The 25802-nt window shown below is 41.6% G+C and overlaps 3 protein-coding genes across 6 annotated transcripts in view; 2 read left to right on the top strand and 1 right to left on the bottom strand.

Moving 5' to 3' along the window:
- Positions 1 to 1525, bottom strand: part of pard3ab (par-3 family cell polarity regulator alpha, b) — a 216593-nt gene extending 215068 nt beyond the window's left edge. For all 3 annotated transcript variants that reach the window (XM_070844549.1, XM_070844550.1, XM_070844551.1), the window contains exon 1: positions 1199 to 1525. In XM_070844549.1, the coding sequence (XP_070700650.1) occupies positions 1199 to 1318 (120 nt within the window). In that variant the 5' untranslated portion in view covers positions 1319 to 1525. The remainder of the gene's footprint in view (positions 1 to 1198) is intronic.
- Positions 1526 to 8306: 6781 nt separating this feature from the next.
- Positions 8307 to 14462, top strand: LOC139214186 (cAMP-responsive element modulator-like). Its single transcript, XM_070844952.1, has 7 exons — positions 8307 to 8392; positions 9991 to 10101; positions 10368 to 10499; positions 13112 to 13200; positions 13315 to 13457; positions 14093 to 14281; positions 14422 to 14462. Exons 2-7 carry the CDS (start codon positions 9994 to 9996, stop codon positions 14460 to 14462), a joined length of 702 nt encoding a protein of 233 aa, XP_070701053.1. The 5' UTR covers positions 8307 to 8392; positions 9991 to 9993.
- On the top strand, positions 14194 to 21954 carry LOC139214025 (cAMP-responsive element modulator-like). 2 transcript variants are annotated; one of them, XM_070844762.1, is made up of 3 exons: positions 14194 to 14281; positions 19411 to 19570; positions 20353 to 21954. In XM_070844762.1, exons 2-3 carry the CDS (start codon positions 19425 to 19427, stop codon positions 20495 to 20497), a joined length of 291 nt encoding a protein of 96 aa, XP_070700863.1. In that variant the 5' UTR covers positions 14194 to 14281; positions 19411 to 19424; the 3' UTR covers positions 20498 to 21954. The 2 variants fall into 2 exon arrangements, with proteins under 2 accessions (XP_070700863.1, XP_070700861.1); XM_070844760.1 differs by lacking the exon at positions 14194 to 14281 and adding an exon at positions 17266 to 17481.
- The last annotated feature ends 3848 nt before the right edge of the window (positions 21955 to 25802 follow it).

Below are 25802 nucleotides of genomic sequence, written 5' to 3'. Positions count from 1 at the left end.
GTGGATCAATTACTGACTGTGGAAATAAATGATAAACTTAGATTACAGTCGAGGAAGTGTGGGCCAAAGTTAGGTTTTTCCATAACCAGAAGATTTGAGGAAATAATCACGGTGCTGATGTCTGATTTGCAGGATCCAGGACATACATGATTACAGAATGTTTATATCTTCTCGTCTTATCTGATCAAACCAGAGAGCCTTGAACATGAAGCACGGCGCTGGTTCAGAGGTTATCTGCTGCTAACCCAACACCATGCTGCAAGTTTTCTTAGCTTCGCTTTTATCTCCAAGATTTATGTGTCAGGTCCATGCCTCCACCGGTCAGCTGGAGCTGCTTGGCACTGCAGTTTCCCTCCCTGACCTGAGGGGCCTGGACCCTGCTCAGACACCCATGCAGCCCGGGGCAGCGTCCTCTCTGGGAATTCTGCATTTTGGTCCAAAAACTGCTCCGAAACTAGAATGCAATAAAACTTAGCAAACAGGGGCCTGTGTTGATGCACTGGAGCATCATTGATTGACCTGAACTCTCATCCTCTGTCCTCACTTGGACACTCCAGCTAACCCTCCCTGACACCAAAAGTGAGCTCATTCCAAGTGGAACCATGAGTTTGTCCATTTTCCACCTTAAAACACAGTGTGGATTAGACTGAGAGGTCTTTCCTGTTGCCAATCGCATTGCTCAGCATTGAAGCCTACGCGCCTCAGTCTGCAGTCCTACTTTTGCAGCCCGCTGGCTAACTTGCTAGTAGGCTAATCTCTGCTGGCAACTTTCAGAGGCAAAAACTGAGGTCTTACAACTGGGTTACTACGTCTACAGGCGTGTGCTGGTGCAGAAATGTGCAAGAAAACTCCTGTTTTCCGCCTCTAAGCTGCGAGAAAGAACGGACTACTTTGTTCGGTGCCGCAGCAAAAATCCCAGAGGAAGTTTTTGTGGGTTTACAAACACAAGAACCACAATGGCGGTGCGCCTTTCTTTGAAAGCACCAACACACGGCGACAAACACTCTCATGCAGCGTTCGGGTGCTCGCACGCCGAACCAGCGAGCAGAAGACAGCGGGAGCAGGCTCCCCTTTCCCCCGTCATTGGGTTTAATTCAAGTTTGCGCCATATTGTGTGCGCCCGCAGAGCCCCCAGGACGTCGCAACATTGTTTCCAGGAAAACAAAAGCCGCAAGAAAACAAAGTAGCCGCCACTTACCTTGGCGATAGCCTTCTTGTATCTCATGACAGCCTGCTGGATGAGTGTGTGGACTTTAATATTTCCATCCCCGCACGGCACCACCACCCGGGTCCTGCCAAAACACACCGTGACTTTCATGGTTTAGGATCCGAGATCTTGCCCAGATTCGGAGTAAAACCGAGAGGAGGAGGAGGTGGTGGAGGAGGAGGAGAAACCCGTGCGAAAATAAAAAAGGAGCATGGGTTTTTTGTTAGTTCGGCTCCGCGGCTGTCCCGGTATTCCTCCGTAGGAGCGGGGACTAGAGGTGTTTCCGCTTCTCCCCGCCGGACGACATTGTTTAGTGTGTGTTTGCGGACCACCTGTTTAGCTCCCCGGTCCTCGTCCCTCCGCTGAGCTCATGCTCGGTCACGTGTTGCATTCAGGCGCGCACGGGAAAGTCGGAAACCAGAGTGCAGCGTCCGATAAGGATGACAAACAGTAATTTCAAATATGAACCAATTGTGAGTATGAGTTTGTCAATATGAGAAAAAGAAGAAATCAATACATAATGTAATATTGCAGCAGGAGAGCGTTCGTTTTCCTGGTTGTGTTGACCAAATTCAAATATACCTCAAAGAAAGTCGCCTATTGAGGGTAGGGTAGAGGCAGGTAGAATTAAAGGCTAAGATGTAAAAATGTCATTTATATTAATTTAATACATTTTATTACTGTGAATCTGTAAATTATTAATGGTTGCATCTCTAATCTCATTTTAGGTTTTAGTTGTCTCAGTCTTTGTCTTGCCTCAGTTTATAAGAAACAATAGTGCTAAAACAGAGAACATCTGAATCACCAGGCTACAGCAGTGCAATAAAGTCACATTTCCTTCAGGATATAACTTAATGAACACATACATGGGGCTACACGTGTGTCTGTTGTCAATCAATCAATCAATCAATCAGTCTTTGTTTATATTGTGCCGGTTCAAAACAGCGTTATCTCAAGGCGCTTTCCACAAAGAGCAGGCCTAGACCAAACTCTGTAATTAAGAAAGAGATCCGACGATTCAAGAATTCAAAATTAAGGATTCGAGAATCCTTAATTGTCCTGTAGCTTCTGGCTATCTGTCCAGACGGCTGTGTTTTAGGCCTCTTTGTCACATTGTTGTGAATAAGTAGCCATAAATACTTAAGAGATCATGAAAAAGGGCTGTCACATCATTTCTTTCCCTCACTTTGAATTGATGACACCCTAACATCAAGCAATTTGTTAGCTTGGATAAGTAAGGAAATATGATTTATCTCAGCAAAAACTTTCTGGTTATTGAACAAGTATATTAAAAAAAAATCAATATGCAAAGGGGGGAAACTGCTGAGGAAAAAAATCGCATCTGGGACCTCTAACTTTTGTTACTGGGATTTACGAGTGAAACGTGAAGGCATCAGAGGAGCAGGGAGGGCCGCACTCTCAGTCTGCCCCCCCACCCCCCCTCCCTGTGGCTGTGGTTAGGATGGGTAATGTTTGGCGGGCAGGGAAGCTTTAATACACTCACACGGGGGGCAGGCCAGTGGTTCTATTAAAATCAATACATGGATTGATTAGAATGCAGATTAGAGCTACTGCAGCCTATCGATGTGTTTTCACAAGAATAGAAAGTGAGTAAAATCCTCTGACATTTTTCTTGGTCCCGCTTTGTTACCAGACTGGCTGTTTGGGCCTGAGTTCAGATTTAAGGTTAGAATTGGGATCAGGCAGAGATTAAGGCTGCTGATGACTTTATAAGAAATTCAAGTCTCCACAAGCACAGCGATCTAACTTTTATCAGTGTGCATATTTCCATCACAGACCCACATTTCCTTTTGCTAAGCAATGATATATTACTTTTATTAGTGCACTTTATGATACATCAAGCCACAGGGCTTCTCGTGCACCTGCTCCTTTACTATTTCAGTCCATCGTTCCACCCAAGTCTGAAACTGAACCAAACCCTTAAATGAAAAGCAGTCCAAATCCGTCCGTGGAGCTTTCAGGAACAGCTGCCCCGGCACATGGACCACATGTGCCACTGAACACGCCTGCACCAAAGGGACCGCGCTACTGTAAGAAACATCCACCTGAGCCACTAGATCAGATTCCATATTTTCGAGAAGTTCTTTGCCAGTTTTCACTCCTGATTCCCCCAAATTATCATTTCAGAAAAGGTATGATTTGCTCAATTCCTAATGACAGCAAAGAAGACTGAAGAGTGCGGCCTGTAGTGGCCATAAGGCCGAGAAGGGGAGCAACACGAAGTTTATTGAGATCATGAAAAGAGAAGCAAGCCGCTGAATTTTAAGTACGTGGAAAGTGTGTGTGTGGTTTACATAGGCACTGGTTAAACGGGATCGCTCCACCATTTAGTGCCAGCGTGCAGCTGTGAGGCTATTTTAACTCTCAACACAGCTGGAGCGCTCACAGGCCACCAACCACAGCCTCAGCAGCTGTCACAACCGATTAAACAGCCGCAACTTTGGGTAATATGAGCAATCGTTCATGCTGCTTTTCACAAAAGGTGACACAGAGGAAATGTGTAATCACACTGGGCTATTTTTTCGCTGACGGGAGCATAACAATAGTCTTCCCATTTTGGACATTTAGTAGGTGTTCTGGTACGGAGCTGCTCACCATCCAACAGGAGAACGCGCTTCAGGTTTTAAGCAGCAAGGTCAAAGGTCAGAGCCTTTACCAGCACCAGAGGATGTTTTACTAGAGTGGTAGAGAAGTGCTCAGAGACGAAACAAGATTCACTGAACAAACTGACACTAAATAAGCATGTGTCACATCAAATTTTCCCCAAGGACAGGTCTTTAGCATAGTTCAAGGTCCTTAGAGACATGATTTATTGAATGTTTCTCCCCAAGATGACAAATCGACCTCTTGTTGTGAAACCAAACACAAAGTTATTAGTTTGTGCAAGTTAAAAAGAAGTTTTAGTGCTTGCATGGTCATTTATTTTATAGTTTTTATATCAATATTAAATTATATTAAATGATAATGTTTTTTTTTCTTTTACTTTTTTTTTTAAAGTTTTTCCAAAGTTTTCAGCGGCAAACTGTATGATGTCTGCAAACTCCCTCCACTTTGACCATGAGACGTGGCTAGAGCTCCAAGTGAGTGTTTTTTCTCCGTTGAACTATTGTTTCATGGGCCAAGAATGAACTTTCATGCTCACCAGATGTAAGGTCTTAGGAAACAAGGTCCTCATATATCTCAAGAGCAAACAAAAGTGGTATCTGGGCTCTTCGGACTCAATAAAATGATGATATTTATCATACATGCAGGCATTTTGCTCATTAAATGCAAATTATTTGGTAACATGTTACCAAATTGGGACCATTTCTCACGCTTAGTTGACCAGAATGTTGCCCAGTACTCGTAACTATAAGATCCACTAATATAAGAGACATGGAAGAGCAGAGTTACTCCTAAGAGACGGGAAAACACAGCTAATACAGAATGCATAATGCATAAGAATGAGAAAGCACTTGCTTATACCAGTAAAATTCTTATATATCATCACAGAGTGCGTAGCCTCAGGAATACTCTCATCTTATCATCCACTGTTGTTTTACTATCTAATAATCACTTTTGCTGCCTGTGTTTCTTGTACAGGAGGTCAAAAGAAAGGAATCTTTCTTTGTACTGATCAGTAAATGACTCTCTAAAACATAATCAACCCCTTTTTAATCATATAAAGCAAAAAAGAAACCTTAAAGAAGACGTGGATTAGTGGAAAGTAAAGTGGAAAGTACAAAATCCAAAGAAAGTACAAAGGGATTTGCAGACAATTTTATATTTGAGATGCTCAACCCCTGAGCGTACAGAAAACACACTCACTCTGGATTCATTTAGTGCACCAGCTAAATAACTAAAATGTAAATATACTGTAATTATCCACCTGTCAGAGGTGACAGTGTGTCTGACAGAGTGTCATATCTGAATCAGTAGTGACCTCTTGTGGTGCACAGTGGACCATTACTACTTTCACTATGATTTGAATCTATTATGCAGAATTTGCTGTAACCTCCACAGAGTAGACAGTATTTGATTTATAACGGCATCTTGGTCAATTTGAAATCCTAAACGGTTTAATTCTGATGTATGTATGTAATAATGTCTATTATGCATAAGATCTACTCATTTTTTAACCCAATAAGATTCCACCTACAAATCTGTTTTTTTGTTTTGGACGCTGATGTCTCAGCACCTTACCTGCAACATTTTTAAGACGTCCTTCAAATAGACAACGTAGCAGCGACAGGGTTCAGAGAATCACACATGAATAGGTCAGCAGGGACGTTTCAAGCGGCGGGGAGACTCAGTTCAGATGTGTCTCGGTCCCGTAGGGTAGTTTTGGGGTGAGGATTTGGTGCTGCTGACAGAAAAAAAGGCCAGTCTACAACCCCTCTTTATCTTAGACACATTATCTGGTGACTTTTTCATCTTGGACGTCACAGTACAAGAAATACAGCAGCCAGGTCAGCATGTCCTCACAGCTGTTTTGTGCAGAATTGCCTTAAGCTGACCCATAAAATCAGTATTAACATATTCTTTTATGATTTTATCCAGGAAATAAAGTTGTAGCAGGCAGCTTTCCTCTGAGAAACGTTTAAACTCGTCTTAAAGGACTGTGAAATTTTACTGATTAGGCCAGTTAAGCTGTAAAGGCCACAGCGGACGCCCAAATACCCCTTTGATGGTATTAACAGCATGTAAATGTGTCACACGTTCATCCCAGGCTAATTTGGTGCTAAAGAGCTGTCTGGCCCTGGTCATGTTTGGCTCCCCGCTGGCAGGCCTTTGTGCCCCCCCGAGGGTCCCCCTTCTGCTGCTGGTGCTCCACCATCTGGAGCCCCCATCCTCCGACCACAGGACAGGTCAAGGAGATGGAGGAGGAGAAAGGAAGGACCAGAGAGGGTAAGCAGTGAAGTGAAGGGGACACAGGCCAGAGCAACTGATGCAATATAGCGCTGTTATTTAGACGAATGTGACACAGAGTTTTATAAACTGAAAAAAAGTAGGAACAGGAATACAACGAGAAAAGCTAATACTACTAAAATATCCAATATGAATGAACTATGTTCAGGATTCCAATTGAAAATGATTTCTCAAGACCAAATGATGCATAAGATCCTGCAGGACAAATGGCAAGAAAATGAGAATAGAAGAGGGAGAAGGAAACATTTTTCTCACAGTGTTGGACTGGTTTTCCTTTTTAAAGGTGTAGAATAAAACACTTAAAGAAACCTTTTTGCCTCAAAAGACTGGAGACAGTTTTGAGTTTCAATTTTCTACATTTTCACTGTATAAAATGTGTACTGCAGCCAATGCACATTATTCAGCTTTTTTTTGGTGCATATTATTATTATTTTTTTTATTTTATTTGCATAAACGCAGCACTCAAATCCACCTCATTCGGTTGTGGTTATTGCTGAATTAGAAGCTTTTTTCGTCGCACTGTCAGAGATTAAGGGAGGGCTTGGCCATGCAGAGCAGTGCTCTTTGATAACAACAGGGGCGGTGTTTGAACAGTGCGGACTCTCCTGGCACGCAGGAGGACAGATGGTGGCTCTGGGGTCAGCCAAAGTCAGCTCTAAATAAAGGAATTTGGCGGCTACGAAACAGATTCTACAGTACACCCACTTTACTGTACGCACCCTTATATCAGAGCGAAACAATACACCGAAAGCACGACATTAGACACGTTTAGGATATGGAGAAGTTTGTAATGCAGTCCTATCCATTAAGGCTTTTACATAACATAAGTACTTTGGATCTATTTTGGAATTATGTTCTTTGTTTTTCAGTCCTTTGACTATGTCAAGCAGTTCTATGTTTGTAAGCTCTTTAAATATAAAATCTGTACAAACATATAGTTTCTTGAATTGTCTTCCTATGGGTAAAGATCAAGGAATCTAGTATTGTATTTAGCGTTGATTTAGTATTGATGGATGAGTTTGTTGCCCACAGATACATTCATCGAAACACTCTATGTGGCGTTGAGGGATGTCAACCACCCACTGCTCTTTTTTTCCCGGGACATTCATATGCTTGTGGAACTGGAAAATACTTTAATTTATTAAAATCTCTTTAATGTTTCTTGGCTTGATATATCTTTACACACTTATTATTGCTTCTGCTGAAGCCTGAATTTTTGGATCCTCTTGCATGTCTGCTTTTTGAAGTGTTATTCCTTTTTCAGCCAGTAGATGACAACATTACTCTAGTGTGTAATCATGTGGCCGCCTGTATTAAAACACTGAAAAATGTCCTACATTAGTGAGAAAATCGCTGATTTAATGTCATCTACCATCTAATTCACATCATTGCAAACTTGAATCATGTTTCACTGTTGGCAGTGAGATTACTTTGTTGCTGTATTAGCTATAAACTGTCCTGCCTTTAGTTGTATAGACAATTTGCAACCTAAAATATTCATTTAATGTAATATTAATGACAATATGTTCTCTCCCTATAACAGTTAACTGTTATATATCATCTTTTCACTGATAAGCAAACACTTTGCAGTTGAGTTCAACTTTCGGCCTAATCAGTGACTACTCAAAGTGATTGGGTCAGAAGCGGATTAAACAGATAAACTGCCAGGACAGAAAAGGCTCTTCAGAGCTCTAATTTTCAATCAATTGAGACTGCTTTACGCAATACAATTAATCAAAGCTGTAGGTTACAAACATATATTTTTTCAAGTGAATATGAAGTCAGGTGTCATGTGATGTGAAAAGGCTAATTGGTATGGATCAGTTCATGTAATCCTGCAGCTTTATGCAGCTCTTTAGCTTCTTCAAGAGCATTGTTTTCATTTTATCATTTTTGTTTCATTATTTTGTGGTTCAGTCAGTCCTGTCTCCATCAGCCTCCAGCAGCTGTTTGTACCCACTAAACTCTGCTAAACCAACTCTACTGCAGCCACAATTCTTAGTTAGTTAGTGTCCAGAGGGGAGATTTCGGACAGAGGTCGTTCACTCGTGTCGGGCACAGCCAACGCGGAAGTGGGTGGGTGGGGGTGGCGGTGAATCCTCTCGCTGCAGCTGAACACTCTTCGGTGTTCATCTGACTCGTCGGTCGACATTTTCGGCACCGCATCATCAGCGCTGACGTGAAACTACGTGAGCGAAGGGACAGGCCGTCCACCCATACTGTAATTAGTGACGAGTCAGACTACGTAAAACTTCGGTAAGTCTCTGCAAAGCTGTCACATTTTTGCTCAGCGCCAGTCGGGCAGAGTCGAAGGACAATGTGCAAACACGCCTGCGGTGCGAAACTTTTTTATTAAGCCTTTGCTTTGCGACCAGGCTGATGAATTAGCTGATCGACATGGAGTACAAAAAAAAAAAAAAAAAAAAAGAAAGAAAAAAAGTTCCCAGTCGGCTCTGATGACAAGCAGCTCCTTTCTGCCCTACGTTTACTAAACTGCGTCAAGTGTGATGAAGTTACATGGATAACGGAAGTTATCTCTTCAAAATAAAACATTCCCTAAAAGGTCACACGTATGAAACATATTGATTCAAATTTATTTTACTTCAAAAATCCTCTCTGATATGTCCTTTCTTTGTTATTGAAGTGACAGGCCGTTTAAAATAGTAAAGCAAAAATGAAAAATGCTGTTTTAGCTTAAGTTTCACTTCAATGGGAAGTCACACTTTCCTTCTTGAAATTCTTTGAGTAATGTGTTGAACTTGATTATTAACAGTAATGCAGTAGTTACTTAGAAGACACCAATAAAAAGAAGAGGAAGTTGTGTTTACAAGTGGGAGATTTACATTTCGAGGCCTTGACAATGAGTGTTGATTTCTGCTTTGACACCTTTGTACCTTTAACTTAATTGTGATAATTTAGATTTTTTTTTTAATATTTACATCAGAGAACCCTTTTAATCACACGTAGACAGCATTAACTTGTCATGTTGCTCGGGACAGATCTACCAAACAGGAGCACATGGTTGTCCCTGATGTGAAACTATTTGAAATATTTGAGCTACAATCTGTTTTCTGACTGGTGACTGTGACTGGTGACTGTGACGTCGCCTTCAAACTCTATCGTATCTGTTGTTCATCGTCTCTGGATTGAACCAGTATTTAGACATGTATGTTAAAAACTCTAAACTATAAAAACACCTTTTTTAATCCAAGCAAAGCCAGATTTTTCTGTCTTTTCTCATTGTGCGGCTTGTCTTTGCTAAAAGCAATGAAGAATCTAATTAAGAGATATTTATCTGCCCTGGAGGGTTTAAACATGCCTGGAGTTCAAGCAGCCGACTCCACCGGGTGGCTGCCAAACATAATGGGCATGAGAGATGGATGTTATGTAATCTAAATTTGTCACAAGCTGGATAAACAGTCACTGTCAACAGAGATCTTCAGACAAATCATTTTGACTCGCATGCAAACCGGCAGATGAATCAAAACAGGGCAGTGCAAATAAACGGGTCCCGAAGCTGGAGTATGCTCTTTGCTTATGCTAGTCAGAACAGCCACACACACATTTTCATGCAGCAGTGTCCATTTATCTACATCAGTTTTGTACAGAAGCTTTCATGTAAGTGTGGTAAGAAATATCCTCCTTATCAAAGGTGGAAGAGATTCATGAAAGAATAACCTGTTCAACAAAAAAGGTAATTAATGTCTAGCTAGTCCTGGGAAAAACAAGTTTGGTACAACATGAACATCATTTGTTTGTGATCTCTGATAATGGAATTGGAGAAGAAAATATGGGGAAGACCCTTTGTCAGCCTCAATAGTAGTAATAATCTGTGTGTGTGTGTGTGTGTCTAGAATATGGATACCTCGGTCTCTCCTCAGCTGGACAGCAGTTTAAATGACTCAGTGACAGATGGAGAGGAGAACCTCAGGGAAGCCAGTCCATCTCCTGCAGCCCCATCTCAGGTACACACACACACACACACACACACACACACACACATTCAGCGATTTGAACTGAGAGGGCACAGCAGGGCATCACAATCAGCACTTGGATTATCATGGACAAGTGTTTCAGTTGTTCAGCGTGAGATGTTTAGCCGCTGTTCAGTATGAAAATGTTTGTGGACAATTACAATGTGTTGTTTTACAGCACACATTCTGTTTAATGCTTTAAATTCATTGTTACGTCTGTGGATTTTTGGTGTGAATGTCTCGATTTGTGTCCTCAGGCGTCGGTGGCAGCAGAGTCTCCTGGCGTGACTGTCGTCCAGCTCACCGATGGCCAGACGGTGCAGGTCCAAGGGGTCATCCAGGCCCCTAAGACCTCTGTCATACAGTCACCACAAGTCCAGACTGTGCAGGTGAGAACACTCTGCCAGGGTCTGTACTCATGTTAAGCATCTGGTTCTTTCTCTAAAACTGCAAACAGGTTGGTCTGTAAGATGCTGAAGATTCAAGATTCAATATGTTTATTGTGATTCTGTTGTCAATTTATTGTACAAATGCATTTGTCTGTAATTCTTCGGCTGGGAGCTCCATGAAGTTAAGATAAGAATATTCTCAGATCTATACATAGAGCAAATACATATAAAACAGGGTGTGAGGCAATAAGACAGAGCTGAAAGGTATATATTTTATGATGTATGTATTTTATACTGTAAATGTATAAATATAAAAGTATAAAAACAGCCTAACATCGCTAACATCAGATATAGCACCACATTTTGACTACAGGCTGTAAAAATAAAAACATCATTATCAGCATGACGCATCAAGTTAAGTCTTAAATAAAAGAATAAGTGAAATGTCGAGACCTCGTTTCGGTGACGAAAGTCAACTTTAAATCCAGATCTAAAGTCTGCAGCTCCGGTTTTACTGTTCAAAATATGAAGAAAAGGAAGCCGTTGTGGACAAAAATGGAACAGTGAAAACTGTTGTAGAGTAATTTACAGGCTGTGATGTCAGAGCTAGTGTGTAAGTGAATGAGGATTTAGGTGCCATGTGTAGGAGGTGCTCTGGAGCGCTTGTGGTCTAATTGGATTGATGTGAGCAGTAGGAGCTGAGGTTTAAGCTCATCAGTCTAACCTTCACATTCAGGAGATTTTGTTGTTGTTTCGTCTGAGCAGGAGGACAGCTCCGCAAACTGGAGACACATCAGACAACACTGATCTAATGGGTGAACCTGTGCGACGCTAAAGCCAAAAGGCCTAAATGCGGTTGTGTCGCTGAATTAAGTGTTGCAGGCGCCCAGATGTGTCAGTATTTTCAGCCCCAGCCTGTGGATGGGAAATTAAATAATACTCCCCGCAGATCTTATCAGTATTACATCTTGCAGCAGATTTTCTCACAGGTGCAGCCTGCTTTGCAAAGTGCAAGTTACTTTTGTAAGTTTAGATAAAGTAGCTTTACAAGGAAACCGCTTGGAAAGTGATCAAGTTAGCGTCCCAGTGAAAGCAGATATAAACCACAAAGTGGTTTTCTTAACTGATTTCAAAGTACTCGGTTTTATCAGTGAGTCTTGTCAATACCGAGTCTGACTTCATTGAGGTTTTGGCAGAGCTTTCGCAGTAATTATTGTGTTTTTATAGAATAAATATCCTGTGTCACTGGTTCTTAACCCTTTCATGCATGAATTATGATAACCTCAGTCAGAATTTTTTTACTAAGTGTTTTTATTCATCTTTAGGCATGAAAAACAAGATTTGAACTTTTTTATGTTTCAGCCCAAATTTTATAAAGATATATTTACATGTCCAGTAGTTAAAATATAGTTAGTGATGCATGATGTACAATTCAGTGGACAATATAAAATCAATACTTGGAAAATGTAACAATTGCATGACTCCTTAGATGTTACTTGATGTCCCCATATTTTTCTCACCTGCAAGGGTTTCTTTTTATAGAAGGTTTGAACAGAAAAAAATTAGCAACTTGGTCTTTCTTGCTGTCTGTCGACCATCTTGGTTTCTTTTTTTTTTTCACTTGCAGTGGCTTCCCACTGGGTAGCAGTGTATGGGATGATGCAATAGCATCCACTGTAGTGGCTGATGTGCAACTATCCCATCAAAACTCCTGCATATACAAGAAAACAGCTTTTGAATAGCTGAACACTGTAGTGACCTCTATGCACGAAAGGGTTAAAGGGCAATTATGATCGAGCCAGGTCATTAAGAGTTTCATATTTGCCTCTGGAGACACAGCACACACAGCATATAGAACTCTGTTTGACATGTGATGGGTTGATGGGTACTTATGCATAGTTAGTGTGGTAATATTAGATGGTGGTCAGCGTACCCCCGGTTGGGAGAAGCAGGCAGGATTCCCAGCGCAGACCCTAAGCTGTTGTGGACAGGGTCAGCAGAAAAATTTTAGCCACCCAATAAAAGCTCACCTAAACATCAGTTTATGTGTGTGCTATATATCAATGTGCAACTGAAGCCGCTCCCTCTCTTACTCATCGCTTGCTTCAAAGCCTCCAGAGAACTTCAGCTTCAGTTCCCTGTTGGAAAAGGCTGTCTGACTGCAAAGTAAATTGTAAATATTTTACATATAGCAACTGAGATTGATTTTATTTTTATTTTTTTAGGTGGTTTTTAGGTTTTTTCGACTGCTCCCATTCGTAGCAGTACATTGCTTAGCGTCTGCTCAAACTACCGCCTGCTTCTCCAAACTAGAGGTGTGCTGACCAGCATCTACTGTAGGTAATATACTATGGATAAATACCTCATACAAGCCCCACTCAAATAATCCACACAATATCCCTTTAAGGCTTAAAAGTAAATCCTGCTCAAATTCCCTCTTTGGCGTCATCCGTCTCTTTCATAATTTGTTGTACCAAACACATCCCAATTTACTCACAATAGCCTGTGTACAGAAAGCAATGCCCCCGTAGCACCAAAGATGTTGCCAAAATAATTTAAAAAACAATATTGTAGATTAGTCACCACTTTTAAACACTGGTTATTTTCTACAGATTGCCACTGTAGCAGAGCTCGAGGGTGATGAGTCAGTCACAGACACCCAGAAGAGACGGGAGATTCTCTCAAGGCGCCCATCTTATCGGTGAGAAGACGTCAACAGCAACCAAGAGCGTGATAAACCATGTGCGGCGTGTAAAGTCTGATAATGCTGAAGTGTCACCGTGGAATCACTTTAAGGAATTCTCTTCTCCCGCAGAAAAATACTCAATGAGCTTTCAACGGATTCTTCGGCAGTTCCTAAAATTGAAGAAGAGAAGACAGAGGAGGAGGTGCCGGTCTCTAGTGCAGCCTCACCATCAGTGCCGACTTCCATCTACCAGACCAGCTCAGGACAATACAGTCAGTACACACATGAACGGGGGTATTACATCCTCCATCTCAGTCTGTGGCTCTAAAACAGGGGGTGTTGCATTTTTACTGCACCAGTTCACGGTGTCCATGTAAATATTTCATCCCTTTCATAAAGTAGCAAAATGAACAGAACCTGAAATGATCGTCACTCCTGAGGCCACAGGCTAACATCACAGGAGTCTCTTGGGTGATGTAACGAAACTAAATACCTATTTCTTATAAATCTTCAACTTTTTCAGATGAATCACATTTTCTGCAAGTTATAGATGGTGATATGCCTGGGTGCCTCGGCGCTGTTGCTATGGAGAACATGGAGTACAACCAGAAACACAAATCCAAGCAGTAGTGTATTCAGAAAGCTTTGATGTATCAATCAGGAACAAAAAACAGCAGGAATAGTTGCTGCATTCTCATAACATCATGAACATAATTTTACGCCTGATGATTAAATATAGCTATTCTAGATTTTTCAGTTCACATTTTCTATTATCCATGAGATCAGTGAATCAGACTTTTGCTTTCTTAACCTTAGATACTTGACATAATAACACCCCTCTCACTTTGCTACTCTACGTTTCATTTAGACTGCAGTCTAGTTTTAACCGAACTTTGACCCCACACAGTTGCGATCACTCAAGGGAGAGGCATCCAGTTGACCAGCCCCGGAGCTGAAGCCCTCCAGGGGGCCCAGACCCTGACGGTAGCCAGCTCTACCACCCCGGAGCCTGGATCCACATTCTTGCAGTGTGCAGCTCAACCTGGAGACTCCCCACAGCAATACTACATTCAAGGGGGGCAGGTGCTCATCCAAGGTAGGGTTGTAGTGAAATTTTATGTGTACATGTCTAGAAATTATGAATACTTTGGTATATTGCCATTTATAATGTGTGACAAATGTGTGAACAATAAGTGAAAGTCCTGCTATGTACAGTGCTGAAATACATTTCCCCAGGTACCTTACAAATGTCTGACAACCAGCAGCATGAGGAATAACGTTCATCTCTACAGTGACATAGCATAAATTGAGCCTAGGATGACAACCTGTGTAAATCAATTTTGACATGATAATCCCCATCTGAAATCAGGGGATTAAGACCCACACAGGGTACACCCACAACCCTGGGTGTTAAAAGCCCTGGCACACAATTTGTCCTGGAGCCAGTACACTACCAGCAGGGCTGAAAAAAACATTTGGAATGTGTGAAAATGCGGAGAAAAAAAATGAGCATGACATCTTATTTCGACAATTAGACACATCTCACTCTGTAAAAGTGCATATTTGTACACTATCATTCAGTGCCAGGTGCCGTGCTTTTGTACAAGCTCCGATCATTTTGAAAGAACGGAAGTCAGGAAAGGAAGCTTGTGAATAAAACTCCTTTAATGGGTTAAATTAGTTTTATCGCAACATGTATTACATCAGTTGCATTTACTTGGTGTCATTTTTTGAGTAACGCGGTCACAGAACAAACATGGAGGCAGGGCTTACCCGCCAACGACTCACATGTGTTCTCATTCATCACCATCAGCACCATCACAGTGCAGGTGAGGAATGCATTAAAATGCAAAACAGTTTTCTGTAGCCAGTTTACGTCATTTTCTATCTTGCCACTGACAGTTGTGGAAACAATAAGGATTCAAACTGTGCATTTTGCTTTTGAGATGGTTTCTCTAACCATGAAACTGTCTTGCAGAGACCTTTCTTGGTTTAAGCATAATCATAAGCAAGAAGACATTGTCAGAGTGGATCTCATTTGAGGTCTCTCAATACTGAAATAGCAGAACCAAAATCTAACATACAAATGTAATAATATGTAATAACAATACAAAATTAGGGACGGGTCATGATTTTCGAATATTTGTTTAATTATAAAAGATCGAATAGCTTATACGACTATCGTTTTGTTTTCTAAGTATATTTTCCTTAGTTTTACTGGTAGTCTGTAGCAGTAGATGGATACGAGGTGCTGAGGTGAAGCCAGGTATATGTAAAGATGTGGGCACAAACAGACTCCTGATTTTTCGTTGCTTACAGAGCAGCAAAGGGACATTAGTTAGAAGCACTCTTAGGTACTGGCTGGGTTCGCTTAGCTCTGATCCCGGCTCTCTCTCCTCTCCTCTCCTCTCCTCCTGGGGCGATCAGGAAGAATAGTCTCTGGATCCCTGAGTAGATCCAGACAGATCAAACAGCAAAGCTTTTCTGGATCCAGATAAAATCCTTGTCAGCTCAACAAGAAAAGACTCCTCTGGTTTGGGCATATGTATTTGGTGATCAGCTGTAGAAGGGCCTGCCTGCTCTTGCACTTTGCTCTCATATTGTTTACACCCACCCTTTAACAGTCAGATGGGTGATAACAAGGAAACAGCTGAGCAGAAATGAAGTTGGTCTACCAAAGAGACCAGACAGCCGGCAATGAAGGTTCAATTACAGTAAGAACTATGATAAAGAAGCAGTCTGTATGTAGTATGTATGTATGTGCGTTTACATTATGAACTCTGAAGCTAATTACATAAAAACTGCTGAATTCCAAGCCGGTTAAGGAGAGGCAGCCAAGTCAACATCAATCCGTTTCTCTGTTTGTTTCTCTCACGGATTTATGTTTCCATCACACACTTTATGAATGGAGGTCGTGAATATTGGACTTTTCCAGGAGTACATAAAAAATGCCAAATCACAATCAGTGCATATGTGCGTGCATCAACACTGATTAGGTTACTTTAGCGAGTTTCACAACTAAGACAGCTGATAACAATGTCACGCATGCCTTAGTGAATGGCGCGACTGTCACGCCAAAACCTCCCGTTCGATCCAGACATTTCATGAACCGCTGCTTTCACGCTTGTAAATCGGGAGCAGTGGTTTGCTCAGTGACATTTCCCTTTTTATGACAAATATTGCTGTCCGAACCTCAGGAACCTTGCTCTGTTGAAATGAAATGAATGATGGCTGATTTTTTTTTTGCCCTCATGATAATACCATCAACAAAAGTAGCAGTTCTTCAAAGCATTAAGTCATTTTTTTATTTTAGATTTCGTGTAAGGTCTTTATCTCCAGTGGTTATTTGTAGCATGCACCTTTCCTGTCAGCAGCTTTCAAGCTGAGCCTTCACGTCTGTCACAGCTGTGGTGGTTTTGCATAATCAAAGTCACTGATGACTTTTACTACATCAGCTCTAATGTTTGAGTGTCTGGAGGAAGCAGACTGTGCTCAGCTATGGCAGATCACCCATCCCACAAACTACGTAACGGCTTGCATACTTGTGCCAAAGAAACTGCTATTTTTTTACTAGAAATTAAAAAAACAAAAAAAAACCTAACACTTCCTGTGTGGCAGAGGATTTTCCCAGCAAATGTATCTTTTCACAGGCTCTGCTAAATAACTGTAGCGTTCATAACAGACATGTTGTGCTTAAACAAATGTAAAACCTCAATTATCTTTATTCTCTCAGACGTCCCTCCTCCCGTCTTTTAAGACACACACACACAAAATAACTCCAATCAGGGTGCTCAACAGTTTGCACACCAGCCACTTGGGACACAATATCCTCTTGTTTGTTGAGCGTCTCTTTAGTTGCGTCACTAGAGCTAAAAATACAACCCCTCCACTACCACCCCCCCCCCTTCAGCTCCCCCCTCCTTCTCTCTCTCCCTCCCTCCCTGCCTGGCCAGCTTTGTGTTTCTCTACTTCAGCGTCTGATCCGCGGGGGGGTGGTGGGGGGGAGGGTTGGGTGGGAGGAACTCTAATCCAGTGTTGTTTTACTGACTTCAGCGGGCAGGAGTGATGTCATTGTGATGTCAATGCCTGTAATTGTAATCAGGCTGCAAAGTTGACGAGTGACCACTGTGATTCAGAGAGAGCTGAGAGGGAAAAGGCTCAGCGAGAAAGAGAGGTTGTAGCACAGCAAGAAGAAATAAGGGCAGGGGAGTGTTGTTGTGCTGAGGTGTTCTGCTGCCGTTGTGCTGGATTATTGGAAACAAGAGATGGCTGTCACTGGGGATGAGACTGAGTCAGGTAGAGTTTCTCTTAAACATTTTTATTTGCAAAATACTGTATCTTTTCTGCTACTCTTGCTGCCCTTTAGTGAGATATTTATTCATGTACTGCAAATGTTTCCAGCTATGTTTTCCCACAAGGATTATATTTCTAAGGTCACACCTGCAAATACGTGAAGAGTAAAACAAAATGTTTGTGTGGTAATCAGAGATAATCTGTCTAACTGTAATAATAAGTATTTTTCTGCATACATATTTATGAAATTTAATTACTTTTAAATTGCTTTAACCTCATGCCTGGTGAAATTGAGGAAGAGACATGTCACAGATTGGATAGCTGTCCTTCCCATTTCAACACAGGAAAAGCAGTGTGACAGTTAAGGGTTGCGTTGTCCAAAAAAAAAAAAAAAAAAGAGAGAAAAAAAAGGGAGGAAACAGCCTTAACAGGTTTGCTCAACTCTGTTCCTGTCAGTCTGTATCCCGCTGTCACACACACACACACACACACACACACACACACACACACATACAAGCCTGCTCTCTGAAAGACTCCAGTGGTTGTCAGGCAGAAAGGGAGGGGAGGCGAGTGAGAGGTTGAGGGCGAGAAGGGGGAGGGATGTGTGTGTGTGTGAGGGGGGTGGGGGGGTGGGGTAAGATAGTCGTCGGTTTGACGTCACTCCAGTTTCCTGGAACCGAGGCCAAGCAGGGAAGAGAGAATGCAAAACGGGCGAATGAGACGCACACACTGACGTCAGCACAGCCCGAGTCACTCTGTTATCACAATGAGGGAGAAAGAGAGAGGCACTGTGTGTGTGTGTGTGTGTGTGTGTGTGTGTGTGTGTGTGTGCGGGCATGCGTGTGGGGATGGTGGTGGGGGTGGGTAGAAACTTCTCAGGAACAAGGTGAAAAAGAGAAACTGAAATGGCGAGAGACAGCGGGCAGGCAGAGCAGTTAACAGCTGAGTCATCTAATTGATGACTCAACTCAAACAGCACACAAACGCAGCCAGAAAGCTGTGGGTTTTTTTTTTCTTCAGCTTTTTCCACAATCAGCGTCACTTTTACTGACAAATACAATGAAGCACCTCCTATCAGTAGCACACAGCGGTTCACACTGTGGTAAACAGAACATCACCTGACCAGTGGCTAGTCCCAGTAGGAAAAACAAAATCTAATTCGTGCACACAAAACAGTCATTCCCTCTCTCAACTTAATAACATGTGTGCATGAAGTAATGGAAGATAATGTCAGCCAGTGTTGTTGACAGTTTGCCGGATGTTTAAGGGATGTCAAAGATGACACAGTAGTGTTTGAGGACAGATGTATTAAATGTGACTAAACACAGCAATATTAATTTGATGGAATGAATTCAGGATCTCGAAACATGTCAGCACCAAAGCACAGCTGCTAGCTAACACTAACAAATATGGGTTTCTCTGGGTTTTTAGTTTGTTCTATTTAGTTTTTTAGCCAGCACCTAGCGGCCATTTGAGGAACAGCAGTGTGAATCTTGGCTTGCTCTGAGATCCTGACAGGGGTTTTGCTTGTGCAGCTGTGTACTTATGAAATACAAACATTTGTCCAAAGCTCTTAATCGGTGTCCTGCAGCCAGCTGTATAAGGTACAAAATATTCAACAGTTTCGTCAGCTCACTGAACCTTTGCACTCTGCACCTGCATAACAATAACTACTGACACAGACACATTTTTTAAAAATTTCCCAACAACTCAGGTCATTTAAGACCAAATACCTGACAGTCGTGGTCAGAGGAAATGAATCTTTTAAGGCAGGAAGGAGAGCGGATGAGCGCTCTTGGCTAAAATTGCTGTCTGACATCCTCTAGCAAAATACTTGCATGTTTACTGTGTTCCTAAAAAGGGGGGAAGAAAGGGCAACAAAAAGATACAGGGCTTGTTGTCCTAATGCCGTTTGTCCATCTTTGTCCCTAGCTGCCACAGGAGACATGCCCGCCTACCAGCTGCGTTCGCCCAACTCAGGCCTGGCCCAGAGCATCGTGATGGCAGCGTCCCCGGGCTCCATGCAGAGCCCCTCATCACAGCACGCTGAAGAGATCACCCGCAAAAGGGAGGTCCGGCTGATGAAAAACAGGTAAGCAGCAAGTGCCAGTGGCAAGAGATGGTAATGGAGCTGTAGGATTTTTAGGATTCTGGGTATTGATTTTGAGATTATCTGCCAACATTGACCCTATACGTCCTTAAGCAAGCCGTATGGGAACTCTTCTTACTTTCCCGTTGATCGCTTTTATGGGCGAACCTGGGTTATTCTCCAGACTATGTAACTATTTCTGGAGAGAAAATAAGCTTGAGTTCATTGCACAGTAATTCAAAGCCTTTACAAGCTAGAGTATTTTGAGTGCTTAAGGCTTTAAATGTCTTCTTTTCAATCCTGCAGTCACTCTGTAAGAACACATTTCTCCAAATGGTGAATCTCATTATGGGCTGAATAATGGTTATGCTACAGCTAAATAGGCTTAAAAGTCCGTGTTTTGAGTGATTTCTGAATTCATGCAGTTGAAAGAAACCAAGGAAATGGAAACTATGACAGATCTTTCTGGTTGCCAAAGCCACAAGTCATGTAGTGAAGTTGTCCTAAAGGTCAAAGCTGCAGTGCACTGCCTTCATAGCTGTACAAATGTCTCCATGCCCCTTGATTGCTCATGATTAATCGGGAAAATTCAGCAGCAGGCTAATGAATTTTGTCTGGGAAAACATGGACATAAATACAGAGGCAGTTTACCGCTCAAACTTGAACTTGACAGCCGTGAAAACAGCTGCTCTCTCGAACTGTGCATAGCTTGCATTTTGCATTTTGAGATTACAATTTCATCAAGTGACTCTTAACATATTCTCTTCCTCTCCGCTCCTCTCCAGGGAGGCAGCTCGCGAATGCCGCAGGAAAAAGAAAGAGTACGTCAAATGTCTGGAAAACCGTGTGGCTGTGTTGGAAAACCAAAACAAGACCCTGATTGAAGAGCTAAAAGCACTGAAGGACATTTACTGCCACAAAGCTGAGTAGTGGCGGCTGTTTTGCGGTCACGAGTTGAAGACGGTGCCGTTTACAAACTGCTACAGCAAAACAAAAAAAAAAGAAAAGACTCTGGAACAAAAACTGCTTTGTCTTTGTTTCTCTGCTCACTCAGGCCTGGTTTACGCTGAATTCAGAAGTGTCCCGGGGATTTCGGACAGCTTGAGCTTGCCAGTTTCGCTCTTGTTCTTATCTTGTGCTCTTTGCATGTGAAGACCCAAGTGTCGTACACACTATGCTTGCTGTTGCTTTTGTGCACGGGGCGAATCCAGCCAATGAGAGCCAGCGGAAGAAGAGGAACAGGAAGGGGAAACACAGGTGCTTCCTGTGAAATGTACCGCTCGAGTGCAGAGATTACGAAGCAACCTCGGCGGGTCAGCCAGGTCACGCTACCAGCAAGTCTCTCTGAGGTCAAACCAGGTGCACACAAAGCTACGCAGAACCACCAGCAGCTGCAACAAGGCAACTCCACCGTGTTTGCCCGATGTTATCATCGGTGTCATTTTCAGCTTCCATCCTTGGTCGTTTCATGCATTCCTTTGCACAAAACACCTACCTTCAAACATTTTGTCAATGAAGTGATGTCCTGGATTATTTCATCAACTTATTGAGTCAACTAGAAGAATTCAAGATGAAAATTCTCTTATGTTTGGTTTAATCACAGACCTTTACGAGTATAATTCAGGGCAGCGCAGAGGGGTATTATCTGAATCAGAAATAAGTCCATGAGTCTTTATTTTAAGTCACTTCAGTGAGTTGAAATGACAGAGCACAGCTGCTCTATGTGGCAAGATTTATATTCACTCCACAAGTTTATATATTGTACAAAGGAAATGTAACCTGTGAACTATTTGTGAAACATTCAGAAAAAAAAAAATTGAATTGTTTACTCTGTCCTGAAAAAGCAACATTTTGTAAGGGAAAATCTGAGGGTGACTCATAGCTCAAAGAATAACTGCTTTACTGTCAAGCGAGCGTCAATTTTGTTTTTCCAAATGATGGATATCCATAGTGGTATAGAATTGTATTTGATTCTGGCTGGATATTAAAATGCTCTGTTTAAAGGGTGATGCCAATTTTCTTTTCTCTGTTATTATGTGAAGACATTATTATTTTAATGATAATATATCATCTTGTGTTAATGTTTCTGGTGATTTTGAAAAACTTGCTTGCTTTTTCTGTTACTGTAGCTGTTGAGTTTGCTCCACTGAATATATCGTATCGTTAAGAGAAAATGATAGAAAGAGCCCTCGTTGATGTAATAAACGATCTCTTATGACTGCCAAAGCTCTTTAAGTAACAGTTAGGTATTTAACTACTGTTTAGCTCAGTGACAACATTATGATTCATCCCGTGGCAGACGTGTGTGCAAACCAAATGACTGAATGCTCGTTGCGTTCAGTTCTATAAAAAGGCAGGTTACAATAAAATTCAGGTTGTCTTTGATATCTACTGAGGTGAACTCCTTTTCACATAGTTTTTTTTTTTCCCGTTTCAAACGGCTCCATCTTTTACCAGCTGTTCTCTTCTTAGTGTACTTCCTTGTTTGAATTGTAAAACCTAAACTATTTTTGTTTATCTAATAAAATATCCAAATGTGATATAGATTGTGAATTATTGCTCAAGCAACTTCCCCCTTTTCAAGCCAGCCAAGAGCACAGAGCTCTTTGTCTTCCCTTTTGAATAGAACAACTGTTTCATTTTGATAGGGTGCAGTGTTTGCCGATATTGAACCTTAATTTAAAGAATTAAAGGAATTAAAATTAGTCTACACCTTCACAGAGACACAGTATTAACACATACAACATGTATTTAACCAGTCAAGACACAGCCATTAGGCTATTGCACCAGTCTGTGCGGGAACATGGTGTATTTTATGTAGATATTTGACTTGTCCCTTCCCACTTTGTTGTTCTTTAATTTAACCCAGCCCTCTCCCTCTTAGAGCTTTTAAAGTCAAAGCTTTTGTGAAGAAAATGGCAAATACCCTCATAGAAATAATGCCCCAATATACACACACAGTCACACTAATGTCAGCGCTAAAGTATAAAACACTGTCACTACTGACTGTATAACTGTGCTGCCCGAGGCAGTGGTGCAGTAGGTCTGTCCCTGACACTTACAGTATGTAACAGTCACACTTAAGTCTTCTGCAAGCATGCTTGCAAGTGTGACTTCTTTGTATATTCCCACATTGGAGCTCACAGAACTGCACGTGACGCCGCCATCACATCCTCAGAAACTCAGTCACTGAGATGCAATGACAGGCTTGAATATTTAGAGTGCTAATGGCTTTAAATGTTGGAGGCTTACTTTCAATCCTGCAGTTACTCCATCACACCCTGTATTCATAATTAATGCCTGGATACTGAAGTTAAGTGCCCAAAAGTGAAATATGAATACCCTGCTTTTTATAGGTGTGAGTGAGTGACAGCTGGTAGATAGTAATTTTCCCAGACTGACTGATTGCTACCACAGATGTAGAAATTAAAGGGCCACCTGGTTATATTCCCAGCCTCCATATTCAGAGTTTTCAGGGCAAAATATCTCGCTGTGCCCTCTTGTGTAACATGACGTTTCAGTAAGTCTGGGATGAAGGATGGTACGATAAGCGAGAAATTGGTGATAGTTTATTTAATCCTGTCCACTGTGAATGCCTGGACACCGCTAAGGGTGATGGGAGGGGTGGCTTGGATGTAACTTGTCACTGAGTGTTGTAAACGGTTCCTCTTGTCTCTTAAAGTCACAGATCATGAAACACCCAAATAAAAACTGGATATTTTATTTTGGTATTCTCCCAACAAAGCATGTGTTTGTTTCATATCACACTGAACCACATAAAACATGGCATTACTAACAAGGCAGGCTGATAACATTCACGTTAAAAGCTCAGATGATGTGCTTCCGATAACCCAAAACAACAGCTCAGATCACCTTTTGCAAATTTTCTTGATGCAAATCCAAAACTTTTGACAGTTGCAACTCAACAGTGGGTTACAAACAATTTAAAAAAAAGTGAAATTAACAAAAGTTGGTGGAATAGTTTTAAGCCCAATAAGATTTCAGTAGCCAAGAAAATGAAATTGGGCATTAAACTAAATGGTTTCCATAGCAACCCCTGGCAATATAGCACTGACCTCCACCTTGAAGGGGTTGATAAAAGCTGATATAATTCTGCGGTTCTTTATGTAAGCGGTATTGCTCTTTTGCCTTATTTTCATTTATTCATCCCGCTCATACATGCACATAAAGATAGGCTTTATGGACAAAACATACTCTGTCATCTCACACACACACTGTGCATGCAAAGTAGTTTCAGACAGAGAACTCTGGCATTTCTCTTTATCTCTTATAGACACACACGGCATTGAACACACACACTCGGCGGTGAATAGGTTGTCGAGAGGGAGAAAAATGTTTCCGAGGAAACCTTGAAACTGCTTCTTATGAACAGAAAACCTTGAAGCTCCCCAACACTGAATCATCAGTCTCACCTCTTCAGCATTCTGCTTCCCTTGAGCCGTTTGATTCTTAATTTTCAGCGGGCATTTGAAATGGTGTAATTACACATTTTGTTCACTGTTCAACTTGTCAGAGTCAAGTATCAGTCAGCTAGGATCCTTTAACTTTACCTGAATTGTTAAACTTCATTTTGTTCAAGAAACTACGATCCTTCCGGCTAAACAGTAAGGATTTCACTCTGTTTTTTTTTTTTAGATCCACATATCCACTATCTCTCCCATCTACTTATGCTAAAAACAAACCAGAGCTGAAAAGTTGCAGCCTAGGAATCTCATTAATATTTCATTTTGCTGCCTTTCAAATATCTTCATGGCCTTTGGTCCAGTGTGGCTGGAGTGGAAATTTCCACCTAGAGACTAAGCGCCTGCGAGCAGTGAGATGAGGCCTGCCACCTTGGCAACACAAACAGTGCTGCGCTGTGGAAGTCAAGGAGGACCTCTGCTGTTCAAAACACACCACTGCAACACCAACATCAAATCAAAAGAGACCAAACAATAACTTAAACGCTGCAAAATGTTTCCCTGTGTTAACTGAAAAATATGTTTCCATACTGCCTTAAAATGAACAGAACTCCCACTGAATGTACAGTTTCAATTAAGAAACTGATTAACTCTCATATTTTGTTCATATTGATAAAAACCCATCAGATTTACTTTATTTCATTTGTTATCTCAGTAGCTGCAGTTTCAGTTGTTCTTTGTGCACAGTATGACCGTTCCACCAAAAGATGCATTTTGAGACAAAATGCAACCTGGAGCTCTCGCAGAATCAGCGCACAGCATCCAACAGCTTCCACCTCGGTCATCACTCTGCACCGGTGCGTGAAAGTCATGCAGAGTTTAAATATTTCCCTTAATCCCTTCTTATGGCTACTTCTGTCTCTTTTCATGTGTAGTCTACAACCAGAGTGCAACACCACGATGCTTAGTAAGTAAGTTGGAGGTGCTAAAACAAGGTCGCATGTTGTTAACCGTGGATGATTCGGCACTGATCTGCTTCCTGGTGGATGTACTTTTTAATCCAGCAGGTGCAAAAAAAAATGTGTCTTCATGTGCGTTTTGGTGAAAAGAAGCTTACATCCCATGTCACACTGGCTTTGAATAAGACATTTGCTTGTCGATATGCTACGATATTTAAAAATGAGAGTCAGTGAATCAGTTGGAAAGTTGTTAGTTTTTATAATAAAATATCTTCTGAGCAAAACTATGAAGGATGACATAAGTAATGTATGCATTAATACATTTAACAAATCCTTGAAAATGCATTACCGCGTATTGGCCAGCAGATGTCACTATTTGACAGCATCAAACGCTTAGAAACATTTGTGTGTATTGTGTTGGTTTAAGCACAGACTCGGTGCTGAAGGGGGGGAAAAATCATGGAGATTTAAGTTTATGCAAACTAGGAGATGCTATAAAATTGTGGGGCTTTAATCTAAATAGAGCTCAGGGTGGAATTCTTCTGTGTGGTTGCTTCATTTACACATTTCATTTGGTTTCACCCCATACTGCCTAGATTCTTTTTGTGTTTTGCAGCTTTGGGCTACCATAATTCAACACAATGAAATAAACTAGTAAAAGTCTATTAGTCATTTTTTGGTTATAGTCTTTCTGTTGACTTGAAGTCTTCTTAGATCCCGCCCACTGAAAATTGACCAATGAGATTTATTTCATTGGTCACCCCCCCCCCCCCCCGCCCCCTTACAGCATCCCCTGAGGCACCTCTTAAAAACTTTTTATACCTTTCTGACAACCTTCAGTGATGCACTAATTCA

Source organism: Pempheris klunzingeri, chromosome 15 (genome assembly GCF_042242105.1).
Source record: "Pempheris klunzingeri isolate RE-2024b chromosome 15, fPemKlu1.hap1, whole genome shotgun sequence".
NCBI classification, from domain to species: Eukaryota; Metazoa; Chordata; class Actinopteri; order Acropomatiformes; family Pempheridae; genus Pempheris; species Pempheris klunzingeri.
Note: the sequence above shows the minus strand (reverse complement) of the source record. Positions and strands in the feature narration are given on the sequence as shown.